At 36.4% G+C, this 15,364-nt stretch overlaps 2 protein-coding genes across 7 annotated transcripts; one reads left to right on the top strand and one right to left on the bottom strand.

The window, feature by feature from the left end:
* Nucleotides 1–73: 73 nt before the first annotated feature.
* On the bottom strand, nucleotides 74–3,757 carry LOC311279217 (uncharacterized protein). Of its 6 annotated transcripts, none has more exons than XR_014625534.1 (11): nucleotides 3,660–3,757; nucleotides 2,726–2,907; nucleotides 2,539–2,588; nucleotides 2,048–2,096; nucleotides 1,872–1,943; nucleotides 1,686–1,767; nucleotides 1,558–1,591; nucleotides 1,388–1,474; nucleotides 1,082–1,245; nucleotides 889–946; nucleotides 74–796 (listed from the first exon to the last, which is right to left on the bottom strand). XR_014625534.1 is itself a non-coding variant. In XM_084390548.1 (11 exons), exons 6-10 carry the CDS (start codon nucleotides 1,704–1,706, stop codon nucleotides 902–904), a joined length of 315 nt encoding a protein of 104 aa, XP_084246674.1. In that variant the 5' UTR covers nucleotides 1,707–1,767; nucleotides 1,872–1,943; nucleotides 2,048–2,096; nucleotides 2,539–2,588; nucleotides 2,726–2,907; nucleotides 3,660–3,757; the 3' UTR covers nucleotides 74–796; nucleotides 889–901. The 6 variants fall into 6 exon arrangements, 2 of the variants coding, with proteins under 2 accessions (XP_084246674.1, XP_084246675.1); XR_014625537.1 differs by lacking the exon at nucleotides 3,660–3,757 and adding an exon at nucleotides 3,450–3,512; XM_084390548.1 differs by having other exon boundaries at nucleotides 1,082–1,209.
* A 1,864-nt stretch (nucleotides 3,758–5,621) lies between these two features.
* LOC311280241 (exocyst complex component 3) lies at nucleotides 5,622–15,364 on the top strand. The gene is made up of 14 exons (XM_084392235.1): nucleotides 5,622–5,704; nucleotides 6,135–6,184; nucleotides 7,231–7,326; nucleotides 7,441–8,059; nucleotides 8,157–8,241; nucleotides 10,090–10,215; nucleotides 10,313–10,413; nucleotides 10,496–10,609; nucleotides 13,011–13,134; nucleotides 13,281–13,403; nucleotides 13,483–13,635; nucleotides 13,716–13,837; nucleotides 13,949–14,090; nucleotides 14,211–15,364. Exons 2-14 carry the CDS (start codon nucleotides 6,163–6,165, stop codon nucleotides 14,211–14,213), a joined length of 1,830 nt encoding a protein of 609 aa, XP_084248361.1. The 5' UTR covers nucleotides 5,622–5,704; nucleotides 6,135–6,162; the 3' UTR covers nucleotides 14,214–15,364.

The raw sequence follows: 15,364 nt of genomic DNA, 5'->3' as shown, positions 1-15,364 counted from the left end.
TATTTATATATAATATTTAATATTTATAGCATGCAGTTTATCAAGAATAATGATTGCTCAAACCAGACAAATATCCATTTGGCATTTTTATTCCACATTTCAAAGTACATTAACTGTCATTTAAACAAGATGTGTCAGATCACTGAAACATAACAGAAAAATAAATAAATCAATATACTAACATGCAGGTTTCTTATTAAATTTTGGTAAAAAAACAAACAAACAAAAAACAGCCTTACAAGCAAATTACAACTCTTACAATAATTGTTCATATAAAGAGGACAGCTCTAGGGTGAAAAAAATTACCTGTAAACATTATGACAAGTAAAGAGAATACTTGATACGAAATAATGTGCAGGATACCAAATAAATCAAAGTATGACATCACATTTACAAGCCATTTCTAACAATAGGTTAAGTGGTAGTAATTTATAGTAAAGCTCTGGAGTAGAATAGACCATTATAGCTGCAATGCTGACCTGTGGCACAAGGACTTACAAGCATTATTTGAAAAAAGAAAAAAAAGAAAGTAATTTCCACAGTTAGTGAGTATAGTGTGACACTTCTGACTTCTTTAGGGGTCTTGATGTTACTGACTGCAAGATAAAGAAAGGATTCCAGTTGTCAGTGATTCTAGGGTGTCAGTAGTCAGCCTAAGTGGTCGGCTGTGGGTCCCTCTCAGCTGTGCGGTGCCTTTTTCTGCCTTTACGGTCAGATGCTCCTTTCAGGTAACGCGAAACATTAACCTAGACCGCTTCATCAGTGGCATCCTGGGTTGCCAGGTTCTTCCGGATGGCTAATTTAGAAAATACAGATCTGTCATTTCATTTGAATTGCATGACGCCATACACATCTACTTAAATATAATTAAAAAAATATCCAACTTACTTTGAACAATGGTCTAAAGGAACATGTCTCTAAAACTTGCTTTATCCCCTACACAAAGCTGAAAATCCAAAAAAGTGTTACAAATTACATTTCTCTGAAGCTTGTGAAAGGCTAAGGATTCAGACTGTAATATATGCAGTATACAATCTTAAATTTTACTTTTTAGATATGGCGTTATAATCAGCAAACTTACAAATTGTTCCTGGAGCTTTTTATCCTGCTTCAAACTGTTGTCAAGACACGGCAAATCTTCCTGGGTGTGTAGGGGAGTAACAGATCCCCTGACAGGGATAACTCCAACAGACACAACATCGCCAAACTCTGCAAGACGTCACAGCATAAGGGTCTGATCTGCACCTACAGGGTTTCCCAGAATAAAATAGTCAGTCCTGGTCCCTCAACTACTAAACTATGACATTTATATCTAGGTCTACTACATGTACAGGTAGCCCCAGTGGGAATTAAACCAACAACCACAGGTGCTGTTTGCAAGTTGTACCTGATTGCCCAGTGCAAGCAAACGTCTTCAACATTGTTTGTTGAACTTGCTTCACCTGCTCTTGAAGTAAGCCGCTGTCATCCGAAGCTACAAAATGAAAGGCATATGGTAATTTTGGACTTACATCACACACAAAGAAGTACAATTTAAGAAACAGTGCAAGTTCTCACCTGCTCGTGCATTGCTTTCCCTCAGGGCTTGGTTCTACATTTAAAAAATAAAATAAAACAAACAACTAAAGGCACTATTTGCAATACTGTTAAAACACTGGACATTAAGACATAGGGCTAGAATATACCTTCACAGCTGAAAACTTCATGCTTGACACGAGATGCCATTGGAGTACAAGGGCCAACAATAGAGCAATGACTTTCTCCCTCCTATTGATAATCATTGACATGTAAAAATATGTTTGAAGTTATTGCATACATTTCATTAATTGGACTTAAATGTAACACTTAGTTAAGCGCAACGTATTACATACCTCCAGAGTTTTCACCCATATGCTGCCAGGGTAAATTTGCTGCCGGGGGAGTAAAGCTTAGTACTTGATGAGCTGGGGGAGCAAACATAACAGCTTTCATTTCAATGCAGAGTATTGCATATTCAGTAATGAAACAATAATTGAACTGTGCAAAGCTAATGGAATGTACAACACACCTCAACACCTTTCATCCAGAAACTGCTGCAGCGAATTCCATCAAGTGTCCTAGTGAAAAACAGATTATGATTAAAGGATTCATCATCTTAAAGTCAGCATGAAATCAAATGTTACAATTTGTATTTTTATATGTAATATTGTAGTGTTTATGTAAATGATTCATCTGTGCACTTCTTTTTTTATTTTTTTATTCATGTACCCTTATAATATTTAATCAAATACATTACCCTTCCCTCCCCCCTCGAAACGACTTATCTTCCGGTCATGTGCAATGGCGTGGCAACTCCCCTCAAACCATTAGTCTGCTATAAGCAGAGATGGAGAGGAGGAGCGCTAGAGTAAAACCCTGCTCCTCTATTCAATATTCCCTTTCACTTGGAAATACGTCACAACATTGGAGAAAAGTCGTTTGTAACTTCCAGTTCATGCCAACTTTAAATAGAAGCAATAGTTTCCAAGACAAAAAAACTTCACAAATAACATCACTTACTTGTACTCAAACTCTTGGCGGATTCTGGATTACTGGGGAGAAACCTGGTTCTAAGAAAGGGGAAACAGAAATTTGATGATGATAATAATAATAATGAATGAAAGATTCCGTTATCCACAATAAACAGACAAATAAATTACACAGATGAAATAAAGGAAAATCAAATGTACAAGTCAGACCCATTTACCTGCTCCCTTCATGAACTTAAAATGATGTTTCTCCCAGGTGCTGTGTGGAGGTGTGCAGCGGATGGCTAAATTGTTCCTTTGTCTTTTTTGCCAATGGCACATGCCCTTCGCTGAGCCACTCTTGCTGAACCACTGCAAATGGCAGATCCTCCTTGTTGATAAACTGAACAATGTGAAGCATCTAAAATAGAAGACACATTAGCATAAAGTATACTTTTTGATTATTTTTTTTCAGGCAAAATCAACAACATTAAAATGCTCACCCCTTCGAAAAAGCAGTAATTTTCACAAGTGGATCAACAGAAAACCATGTTCAGACAAACAAAATCATATAAACAACCTACATCGTTATTTTTGTAAGAAAACACCAAAAGTTAAACTAGTCTTTCTAGATGTAAAGTTTGGCTACCTACTGTGGCTAGATACATTTAACATGTAACGTTAGAACATGCTTGAACTCAGTGTAAAAAAGGTGAAACAGCATGTGGTAGCGAACACTAATCTAGACTAGCAGCATAATTATGTTTAGTTAGAAAACAACACAAGTTATACTGATCAGTCTTTCTTGTCGTGAAGATTTTGCTAACGTTACCATTCCCACGTAGGCGGCAGAATAATTGTCCGTAGTTCAGGAACTGTAACGTTAGTTAATTCGACTGACCAATACTATCTTAAACCACATGTACTCACACTTGTATAAACATACATAACAGTTAAACATACTTAGAAGAAGAAAAAAAACTCAACGCCAGGAAGAAACGAAGTAACGTTAGCCTAGCTATGGCGGAAACATGGCGGAAACTTTGCAAACAAGGCTAACTTACTTTAGCTTGACTAGTTAGGCAAGAACAGATCTTAAGAAGAAGAACTAAAAACAATGTCAAAAATGAACATAGTAATATTGCGTTACACAAAAAGGAAAAATGTACTTACTTAAAAGATCGTATATTTCCTCTCTCCAAATACTGAAACCGTGTGACGAGACGAGTAAATCTGCTTCAGTTTTTTAGGTGCTGCCCCTCTCGACCGGTGGAGGTACTTCTCTGTTTGTGCTTTAACACTTTCTTAAACATTTGTACAGGTCGCAAAACTCGCAATTGCAAACTGCAAAGTAATCCCTTATACATGTAAAAGGTAAAATAAATTAAAAATTGAGCTTGTAAAACAATGAAAGACATAACCACAATTTCCTGGAGTAACAGAGAGACAAAATATTTATAAATATTTCACTTTATCCTTCAGGTCAAAACAGGGATTTTCATGTTTCTCATAGACATTACCATGGTTGCAAATTAATAAAAAAAAATATAAAGCAAACCCAAGATTTTGGCCAAGTTGCAGATGTCTTTCACTGTTCACTGATTTCAAGCATTGGTGAAAAATCTAACTTCATCCATGTATTCTGCTAAATTGTTCATACCATGAATGAAATATTTATTTTAAAAACGAATCAGAATCAGAAAGATATTTATTGCCAAGTAAGTTTTACAAAAGGAATTCTGTTTGGTCTATTGGTGCATCTCAAATTGTGCATAAATCAAAGAAATGTAAAGAATTGTCACCTTAAGTGAATAAAATAATTCTATATATTTTACATATTATCGCTTCAGAGTTTCAAAGTAATTTAAATGTAATTTCCTAAACCTTATCATGGAATCAGAGTCAAATCTGTTATAACCCCTAATGGCTTTGGAGCAACAACAAAAATTGATATAATTCACATAATAATTATAATCGCTTTAAATGTGAAAAGTAGTTAAGATGCTGTCAGTTTCACTCATGGCTGGTCGATTTCAAAGCGGCTTGCCGCCAGCCGGCCGCGGTTCATTTAGACGGCGGCAACCGCCAGAGAGAATGAAGTCGGCGGCCCGGCGGCTGTTCGCCGGCGGCATCTCGCAAGAAATGGGAGTGACGTATTCGGCGGCAAACGCTTCATCGCCGCCAGCGGGGCGCACCTATAGCCGACAGCTTGGGGCCAGCGGCAAAAAGAAGCCGTGCCGATATTTTTTGCTATCTGGGTAGATCCGAGTTTCTTATCAAAGTGTGCCACTGCCACTTCCAATGATCTTTTCTGGTAAATAGTGTTGCCTAAAACAAACAAACAGTTGGCAAACGCACTGCACCGACAGGTTCAACAACAAGACTTAACTAATACATTTCCCGTAAATAGGACACGAGTAGAGCTGCGAAAAACCCAGGTAGCCTACTCACAACAGATTTCTAGCTGGGATTCACCTTGAAACGTCACTGAATAGGTGCATTGTTAATAATTGAGAGCCCGCGTGAGCTGATACAGGAACTAGCGTCAGATTCAAAAGAGCCTAGATAAAACGATTTTGCCTGAGGAATCACTGTATTCACTGACTTGAGAGTTTTTGAAAAATGATTACACATCACTCTCAGATTCCCATAATCTATGGAAATACAATTGTGCCTAATACTGAGGGAAAATAATACAGTGGTTATGCAAAGCATCGTCTGTTTCCTTTATGAGCAAAATATAGCATAATCACAATACAGCAAGGCATGTGCCATTTTGCTTTTTATAAATGGTTATAGCCTATATTCAAGTTGCTATCTGCTTCGTCTTGAGTTTTAGCAAACTGGGAAGTTGTATTGATCAGTCAGAAGCGAATATATTGCATCTATTCATGGAACCTATGTTTATGACTCTTTCTGTTAATTTGTAACTAAATGGATATGTAAACATTAATGTTAGATTTATTTTTGGCTGCATGTTTTTGCTTGATCCGTTGCCTTTTACTCCCTCTCAATGAGATCAAATGCAGATTTTCATGTTAGATACATTTATCATCATTCCAAAAAAACATTCTTCCACTGATAAAAGCTGTAGGCTATACTGCTTTTCATAGGTGTATGCGTGTCCTTTCAAGTATACATGAAAGTGAAAGTAAGTTCCCTGGCTTGTAAAGCTCCTCTGAGAAGAAAGGGACGGATATTCCCTGAAAAGGTTTCAGGTAAGAGCTACACATTATTTACTTGTCATGTTTTGTGCTTTCTTTAGAGACGACACTAAAATGATTTTGATCATTTGTCGGTGTAATTAAGGTAATAGGTTAGCATTTAAAAAAAGCTGACAACCCTTATTTTTCATTCATGGTTTTCATGTTTACTGGCTATCATAATTCTTCTATTCACTGTGTCGCCTACCATATTTTTCATAATTCGTCTTTTGAAAGTTTTGTTAATCACTGGGTTAGTAACTAGGAAGAGTGTTTGTTTTTTTGCAGGTGGAAAATTTCATGTTGTTTTCCTATGAGTGAATGACATTATAAAATCTCTGATAATCTTATAAGATAAAGCACCGTATTAAAATGCCTTGAACGGCTGATGTTGCATAATATATTTCTTTCATGAGATATTCTAACTTTTCTTTGTATTATACAGGATTGTTTAATAGCCATTTGGATAAACAATGGCAAAATCTCCCACTTCTGGTATGTATATCAATGTCAGTTGCGTGAAATTAAATAGAATTGAATAAATAATCAAGTAGCAAATGTTTTATTGGCACACAGCTGGGCCATTGTTGTATGTATTATGCAAAATACAAGGAACAATTTGTAAAAGTGCAGGTGATTGTACAATATTGTACATATTGCAAATCATTTTACGGATAATTGATAATTGTCTTGATGGGTTAACATAAAAAAACAAAAAACGAAAGAAAGCTGAATCCATACGCAAATAGTAACAAAATACAATAACAAAACCACAACAGAGACCTGAGAACAAGGGAACAGAATGAGCAGCACTAAACGTACATCTGTGTAGGTAGGACAAGACTCAACAAGAAACATAAGAAACACTGGGGTTTAAATACTAGAGGGGGTAATACGCAAACAAGACACACCTGGGAATGATCACAGAATCAGCCAGAAAAACTACAAAGGACTACAAAAATGGCACACAAGACAGGAAACAGAAACAGGGAAAATGCAAACTAAAAATCCAATTAACAAAACACATGAAACACAAAACCTGCAGGGATAAAGACAATAGACACTGCACAATTGTGGTCTGCTTTCCAGTTTTTCCTCCCCATATCCTCACATAATACTTTAAAACATTCACATTAATGCTTTTTGATTTATCTCCTTTTTCATTTCTAATCCCTATCAGCTGTGTTTACTGGAATACGTCTAAAGCTGAGAAATACAACATTCATGTCAAAATAAGGGAAAGCACTTTGAAATATCAATCACCATCAATGATGTTACATACTTACATATATTATACAGTAGCCTATTAACACATCCATAATATTCCTGCTAAATGATTCATCTGAGCTTTTGGTGTTATTTATTGTTTGCTGATAGTAATTTGTTACACTTTTAAGTTTCCTTTTGATATTGAATGGTTGAGAAGGGAGGAGAATAATGCTGTGTAATTGTAATATTGTACAATATCTCATTTTTAGAAGAAAAAAAATTATTGTTGATTTTGTGCAGTAGATTTTATAATATTTTCTATGTTTGCACAGTGAAAGACATCTTTCGCAGGTTTCCCTCGATCAGAAAAAGCAAAAAGAAGACATTTGAAATCAACAACACAAAGATTCCTCGAAAGCCATGCACAGGTAAATATCTAGTCCATTTGTTGTGGTGGAAATGAAGGCACATAATGCATAGTGCTCTATATGATATTATTCATAGCAACACTCTTTCTCATTGCCGCTTTGTTTTCACAACAGTTTTGCAGATCACAGATTATATACAAACAGATATGCTGAAGGAGGCCTATCTGAACCTGCTCTCCATGCGCCTGGAGCTCCAGAAAGAATTGAAAGCTGTGGGCGAAGGAGCTCCTCCCACAAATCAAGTTAATAAAGAGAGAGATGTCAATAATCTATTTGTGACTCTAAGGAACAAAATGTCTGTCATTGTACGCAACTCCAGTGCTCTACCCTCATCCAATAAAGAGCTGCTGGTGTATGTTGCACAAATTATCCTGGAGGAAGAGAAGAGACTGGGAGAGCCAGGAGCGATGCCGGGATGGAGGGAAGCATGGAAGGATGCGGTACGAGACGGGGTTCGAGACGCTCTGAAGAAAGTTCACCTGGACAGCCGCGAGCAGAACGCTTCCTGGTTGGCAGTGCATCTGGGGCTTCTGGGTAAAGCTGTGGTCGAGGATTTGGAGAGAGTGAAGACTGAACTTCAGAGCTTATATCCAGAAGACTTTAAAGTGTTTGAAACCTATGTGTCCTGCCATCATGAGGCTGTAGGAGAGCATTTAAAGACACTTTTGGAAAAGGTGACAGAGCTGAAAGATTACAACGCTCTTCTAGATTTTATTATTCATCACTACCCCAGGTGAGCTTCTTAAAAAAAAACATCACACAAATGTCTAAATGGCACTTCATTGTATAATTCAGTTTAAATGAAATGGTATCTCATTGGTGTTCCACAGTGATCTGAGAGACAAGCAGAGAATTCTTATAGCGGAAGAAGACTTGCTAAATAATATAAAGACCTCTTACTCTCATTGCCAAAAGGTGAGCTACTGCAAGGAAAGAGTTTTGGCATTGTAGGTTAAAGGTACACTATGTAACCTATGGGCCAGTTAAAAAAAATGCAAGCATGGACTAATGCAAGTAGCGGAACAACATTGTTTTGGTTGTGCTTCGGCTCTGCGTGACTGTGCTGATGAATATGTTTCTTGCTCATAACAAAAAAAAGAAGGAGATTATCTTACTACTCAAAAAACATTCACTATTAGGCTTAAGAGAACCAGATGGAAAGGATCTCACTAGCTGAGGACATGACTGTAGCTTTACCCATTAACACACACGTCACCCTCAGTTCTCGCCACCTCCAAAAGCCAAGCCAATGTTGATTCTCGTTTTATGACGAGCACTGTCGCATTCTCTTTTTGCCACAAGACTTTCTTCAACATTTTTTTAAAACGGGTGATTCCCCGTAGGTTCGAGATTTAGATGCTCCATGTCAAACTTTTTCGCTCATTGCGACAACTAACCTACAACACTTACACACCATACACACGTCTAAGTAGCCAAAGCAACTTTTCTCTATTTACAAATATGACGAGACACACATGGGCAAGTGACGTATTTACACAATTTCCCGCGAAAACCCTCCGGACAGGTCTAAATAAACACTTATTTTAGGCTTACCATATTGAATCAGGGTAAGACAAAAACACGTTTTGGAAGAAGAATTTATGATGTATTGACTTAAAAATTTTGTTTTATTTTGAATGAAAAAAGTTACATAGTGTAGCCTACCTTTTAGCAAATACACCACATAGCCTATTTTATGGAAGCTTGTTTCCGCCACAAAATAAAACATTTTAAAAGATAATTGCGACTTTTTATCTCAGAATTGCGAGATATAAAGTCAGAATTGCGTGAAATAAAGTCAGAATTGCGAGATATAAAGTCAGAATTGCGTGTTATAAAGTCAGAATTGCGAGATATAAAGTCAGAATTGCGAGATATAAAGTCAGAATTGCGTGAAATAAAGCCAGAATTGCGTGTTATAAAGTCAGAATTCTGACTTTTTTTCTCGCAATTGCGACTTTATATCACGCAATTCTGACTTTATAACACGCAATTGCGAGTTTATATCTCGCAGTTCTGACATCTTTTCTCAGAATTGTGAGATATAAACTCAGAATTGTGAGATATAAAGTCCAATTCTAAGGGAAAAAAAGAGATTTTTTTTTTCTTTTTTCTCAGAATTGTTTATATCTCACAATTCTGACTTTATAACACGCAATTGCGACTTTATATCGTGCAATTCTGACTTTATATCTCCCAATTGCGACTTTATTTCTCAGAATTGCGACTTTATATCTCGCAATTGCGACTTTATTTCCCAGAATTGCGACTTTATAACACGCAATTGCGACTTTATATCGTGCAATTCTGACTTTATATCTCCCAATTGCGACTTTATTTCTCAGAATTGCGACTTTATATCTCGCAATTGCGACTTTATTTCCCAGAATTGCGACTTTATAACACGCAATTGCGACTTTATATCGTGCAATTCTGACTTTATATCTCCCAATTGCGACTTTATTTCTCAGAATTGCGACTTTATATCTCGCAATTGCGACTTTATTTCCCAGAATTGCGACTTTATAACACGCAATTCAGACTTTATATCTCGCAATTGCGACTTTATTTCTCAGAATTGCGACTTTATTTCTCACAATTCTGACTTAATATATCGCAATTGTGAGAAAAAAAAGTCAGAATTGTGAGATAAAAAGTCGCTATTATTATTTATTTATTATTCATTGGCGGAAACAAGCTTCCATACTATTTAGAATTTGTTTACATCAGTTTGTTTTACTGTGGTACCATATTTGATATCAGGATGACTTTAAATCTGCACTGGAGAATATTATCATAACTGAAAAAGAAGTGTGGACAATGAAGAAATCTCCTGATAGAACAGATGATGGATTCCTCACTTCAAAACCCTACATGGCCATCTGCCAGGTCAGGACTGAAACTTGTCACTATAGTGGGAGATCCAAAACTTTTATTATTATTATTATAATTTATTCAATTTTCACCTCTGGATTTGTCTTGTTAGCTGATAGCGAGTTATGCTGAGAATCTCGAGAAGATCGATGAGAATCTGGGGAAGTCAGTGGTACGCTTTTGCTTAGAGGAGCTAAATCCATTTCATACAAGGTTTGAGTCCACAGTATTATTATAGATTATCTTGAGGTCACTTCTGCAACTTTCCTTCTCTGACAGTTTCCTTCTCTTTTAGATTCGAAGAAGAGTTTTTGCAACACACCCGCTCTCTGTTGACCTCTGACCTGCTGGACTGCTGTCTATGGATAGAATATCACATCAGCTACATCAACTGCTTTAATTCACTCAAGTAAGTCCAAAAGGAACACTGCCCTTTTGAAAAAGAATATACTTAAGTGTGAACTGAATGTAATGTTTTCAGACATTTCATTGCATGTTAATGGCAATTAAATGCAAATGCATCATAGTTTAAATAGATATTAAACTTTTGAACTTTAGAGTGTTTTTGACCCACTTAAGTATATGACTTAAGTACATCTTAATATGCCATTTTCAGATATTATTATTTTAATATTGAATAACACACTAGACTTAAAATTATAGTCAAGTATTTTAAATGTGCCATTGTATGTTAGTCAACATATCAAAATAAGTGTACTTAGCATTGCAAAAATAAAACATGATTATTAAACATAATGATCTCAGATGTACTTTGAAATAAAACTCATTATTTCAAAGTGCACTTTTCAAAGTGTACTTAAGTGTGTTAAGAAACAATCATGAAAGTGTACTCACTTTAAGTACACTTAAGTGGTCTTTTATTTTATTGATATATTATCTGCTAGTATGTTTTTAAAAAATATATACTTTTAAGATTTGAAGTACACTACAAGTGAAAATTAGTATAGTAAAAGTAAAAGTATAATCAAGTACACTTCTTTTTTCACAAGTGTGCTGTGTCCAGTCCAGGGGTGTTAGATGTACAATGAAAAGTTAGAAAAGTAAAACATAACATAATCCTAACATACTCTTTTTTCATGCTGATTGGTTCCTGCTGTATCAGTAGCCAATGAGCTCACATGCTCAACCTTCAGAGACTTTGGGCCCTATTTTAACGATGGTCTAAAGCTCAGGGCGCAATTGCACTTAAGTCCGAATCCACTTTTGCTAGTTTAACGACGGGAAAAATGGTCGGCGCGACGCATGGTCTCTTGTTTTGGGCGTAACGTGAAATAAACCAACCAGAGTCTCATCTCCCATTCCCTTTAAAAGCCAGTTGCGCTCGCGCCATGGTGGATTCGCTATTTACATGACAGACTTTGCAAGCAGAAAGACTGAACGTGTCTCCAGAGCGCAAACGGATCTGCTTGTGCGCTAGGTTAAAGCGCGCAAGCAGACCATACAGGACAAGCCGGATTCCGCCATATCTTTATGTACACAATATTAATCTTTTACAATGTAATCCTTTTATTTGTAATATTTGGCTATAGTTTGTGTGCTGCTGCACATCCCTGTGTGTGTAATAAGCAGAGTGTACGCGTGTTGTGGACCCGCCTATAAGCTAACATTACTATAAGCTCTTTGTGAGCACACCTCGTTTTCAGACATGCACGCACATGGGCGCATAAATAGGCGCAAATGCATCTGCTATTTAAACAATGTGGCGCAGGACGTGAAAAGGATAACTGCGTCAGGCTGAAACTAGCAAAAAACACTTCCGGCGCGCTCGGCGCTGCATTGCGCCGGGTGTATCATAGGGCCCTTGGTCGGCAATTGCCATAGCAGTTGCAGCTGTGGTCGATTTTTCCCTAAACCTAACTTTCTGGGTCTCGTCTACGAAATCGACGTCCCCTAACGTCTACTTTTGATGTTTAGTCTATCTGGGTCTCGTCTACAAATCGACGTCCCCACTCAATAAGTCACCTAGTCTAACTTGTTTCCCTTACTAACTAGTTTTCTTGCTGCGCAGCATAAATGACAGACAGACTCTAGCAATTGTCCTTTAAATACTTTAATTACGGCCGGGAGAGTTTCTCGAGCAGTTCTCATAGAAATCTCAGCCACATAGAATAATACATCAGGTTTTATAGGATAAAGACTTGACACATACAAACCAAATCACCTGCCTTACTCATGACTTTAATATTGTCACCTTCTATTAATATGAAGCAAGCCCCCTCCTTTTCACCCTCTGTTAGTGGCCTATGCAAAAATATCTTGGAACATAGAAAAAACACAAGTAAAGGGTTAAGAGTTCTGTTGATTACTCAATATGTCATGGGACAAGAGAGACAGTATTGATTTTGTTATAGTCAGCACTAGACAATTTTCCATAACTCATAATAGGCAAAAACAGAACGTTTTAGTACAATGTGTTTCCAAGTATTAGAATGTTAGCCCTGGAAAGAGGAAATAAAGTTTATGTGTTATTACTGTTAGAATCATGGTTAGTTTAAAATACAGTTTTATTATTTTATTCATTCATTTTCTACCACACAGAACAACCGAACAAAGCTCTGTGCGTGTCATATTGACGCTAAAGGGTGCCATGTGCGTTCGATATAGACGAAATGTCAAAAGCGTCAGTATATGACGCTCTAGGATGAGAATGTGTTGTCATATCCATTACCAATGCAAACACTCCGAGAGTTGTCATGACAGAAATCTGTTTAATCTCAATCTTCTGTGAGTTCCTGTCCCTGTGTCAGTCCTTTGAGACATGCATGTCAACGTTTTTTCTTTTGTTACAGAGAGAATCTGCAGTTTTATAGGGAGAACTTTTCAGCTCAGGTGGAGCAGCTGGAGAAAGATGTGGATGGACTGATTCAAAGACTTAGCCAGACCCTGATAAAACATTTCAAAACTGATATCAAGGTGTGCCTTACCGCATATACTGTACATATAAAATATACCCAGCTTGTCGTTTTAAATTCCTCATAAGCTAAAATTATATTATTACACATATTTTTTTATAGTTGAAGATTACAATATTACTAACTATAATGCAATTTTCCCCAAAGCCTTACATGGATGGTATGATGACAAAAAAATGGCTGAAAACAAATGAAGATTTTAAAGAAGTTACTTCTAGAATAGAGAATTATCGTGGGCTCTGTAAATCTATGAGAGCTCCATCAGCTCAAGTGAGTCCATGTCATCTACTCAGAGATTCTCTCTAATGGCTACAGAGCACCACTTTTAACACAGTGTCTGTATTTGCAGGTTTTCGTGAATGATGTGCACTATTATGTAGCCAGAGAATATGTCTCCCAGCTGATGAAGAAAAAGTATTCATGCAAAAAAACCAAGAGCGAAGATGCTGCTGCAAAACTGAGAGAACAATGGAATGAACTCAAGAAGCTATTTGAGGACATGGTAAGATCCAGTCTAGCATTAAATAATGTGGAATAAACAAATGGATTTTTCATGCACCGACAATATTATTCTGTACACAGGGATCATCCTTAAACTGGCTTTATCCGTTGGGAGATTACCTTAGTGACATTATTGGAATGGAAAATGAGAGAAAGATAAAAGACCTGTTAATCCCATTAGTTACTAATTACCCAGACATCAGGTAAGTGTTATAATAACTTTGCATATGCTACTATTTTAAAGTTTTGTTCACTTGTCTGATTACATGGAACCACTCACTTAATTCTCCCTTACTGTCTCTTCTCGTCTTTAGCAAGAAGCAGTTGTCAGCTGTTCTGTACTTCCGAGACAACAGTTTTAGCTTGGAGAGGCACAATGCTGTTAATCAGTTTACTGTGCTTAAACAGGATGCTGGGAACACAAATCAAGATCGCTCCTTCTTCACTGACATTGAGGTACTTTCCTGAAATACAATATTTGTAGATGTGCAATACATTATAATTAATAAAGCAAAACAATTGATAAAGATGACATGCGTGTATTTTCACAAAGTAACACACTTTTATCTTTTACAGTGACATTACTTTTGGCCATTCTGGACCTTCAGTTGCATTACTTTTGACAATTTTGTTCAAAACCTGTACAGTACATTTTATTGTTAGAATACAGCAGGTATTGTTAGTTTATCTGGTGTAGGGTTGCATGATTAATCACATGCGCGCTCTCTGAACTGCTAAAAAAGCACTCATGATCTCCATTACCATATTCTGCTGAAATGAAAGTGTAATACATCCAGTCTGTGTTCCTTCACAAGGCTGCATGTGCTGTTTGCGGCAATGCTAAACCTGAATGCTAAACTGCATGAATTGTAATAAATCCAAATATGAATCTCAACTATGTGGTTTGCGATTGCTGAATAAATGTACAATCTCTGTGCTTTTTTGTTTAATGTTTAAAAACATTAACATAATCTGGAATAACTGTATTATTACCATTTTTAGCTTCTGAGAGAAGCTTTTTAATGGTTTTACCAGTTTTCATAATGCTGAGAGTGTGTTCATGTAAATTATAAATATAATAAATCAGGAAACTATGAGGTAAAATAAACTCTGCGTATGAGTTGACATTCTCTTGATTTGTACTTACAGGAAAGTGCAGTAACTCTGCTGAAATGTATAAAGAAAAATCTCAAACTGGACTAATTATTTTGTAAATGGATTTGAGCAAAATTATTGTGATTAGCAGTTTTTTGTGCAGCCCGAATTTGGTGTATGTTTTGGTTGTTCGTCCTTATACTTGCCAATAGAGGGAGACATTAAACTATAAACAAACAATTTGCATTATCTCATATTGTGTAATCGTTCAAAAAGAGACTTGATGGACTGTTTATCTACTGTGATATCAATCATGAAAATGTGATGTGTAAACCATAATGTCGGACAAAACAGATTGTGTGCTGCACAATATTTACTCCAGGTGGACCCAGCTCTTGGGGAAAAAAATGCTATTGGTTGGTTAGTCATATTTAGTTATTCTCCCTTCTCTAGTTTAATGCAAATTTAAACCTATTTTTAGCTTAAGCCTAATATAATTTCTGTTCAGTGAACAAAACATAAATATAAAAATCATTTTCCTCTGTAACTACAGTGTGTTATTGAAAGGATTTTTTCAATTGCTGTCTGTACTTTTATAATGACCAGGCAAAAGTATAATATATCTTTCCACATGC

The sequence above is a fragment of the Rutilus rutilus genome, assembly GCF_951802725.1.
Source record: "Rutilus rutilus genome assembly, chromosome: 20".
NCBI lineage: Eukaryota > Metazoa > Chordata > Actinopteri > Cypriniformes > Leuciscidae > Rutilus > Rutilus rutilus.
This window is presented reverse-complemented; position numbering and strand designations above follow the sequence as displayed.

What these genes read in the sequence shown, in the direction of transcription:
- LOC311279217 (XM_084390548.1), bottom strand. Translation starts at nt 1,706, where the DNA reads ATGAAGTTTTCAGCTGTGAAG. An exon ending in GGAAAGCAATGCACGAGCAG is followed by an intron (nt 1,475 to 1,557) that starts GTGAGAACTTGC and finishes TTCATTTTGTAG; the next exon opens with CTTCGGATGACAGCGGCTTA. An exon ending in TGCTTGCACTGGGCAATCAG is followed by an intron (nt 1,210 to 1,387) that starts GTACAACTTGCA and finishes GACGTCTTGCAG; the next exon opens with AGTTTGGCGATGTTGTGTCT.
- LOC311280241 (XM_084392235.1), top strand. Translation starts at nt 6,163, where the DNA reads ATGGCAAAATCTCCCACTTCTG. An exon ending in CTTACTCTCATTGCCAAAAG is followed by an intron (nt 8,242 to 10,089) that starts GTGAGCTACTGC and finishes ATTTGATATCAG; the next exon opens with GATGACTTTAAATCTGCACT. An exon ending in AGAAGCTATTTGAGGACATG is followed by an intron (nt 13,636 to 13,715) that starts GTAAGATCCAGT and finishes TTCTGTACACAG; the next exon opens with GGATCATCCTTAAACTGGCT.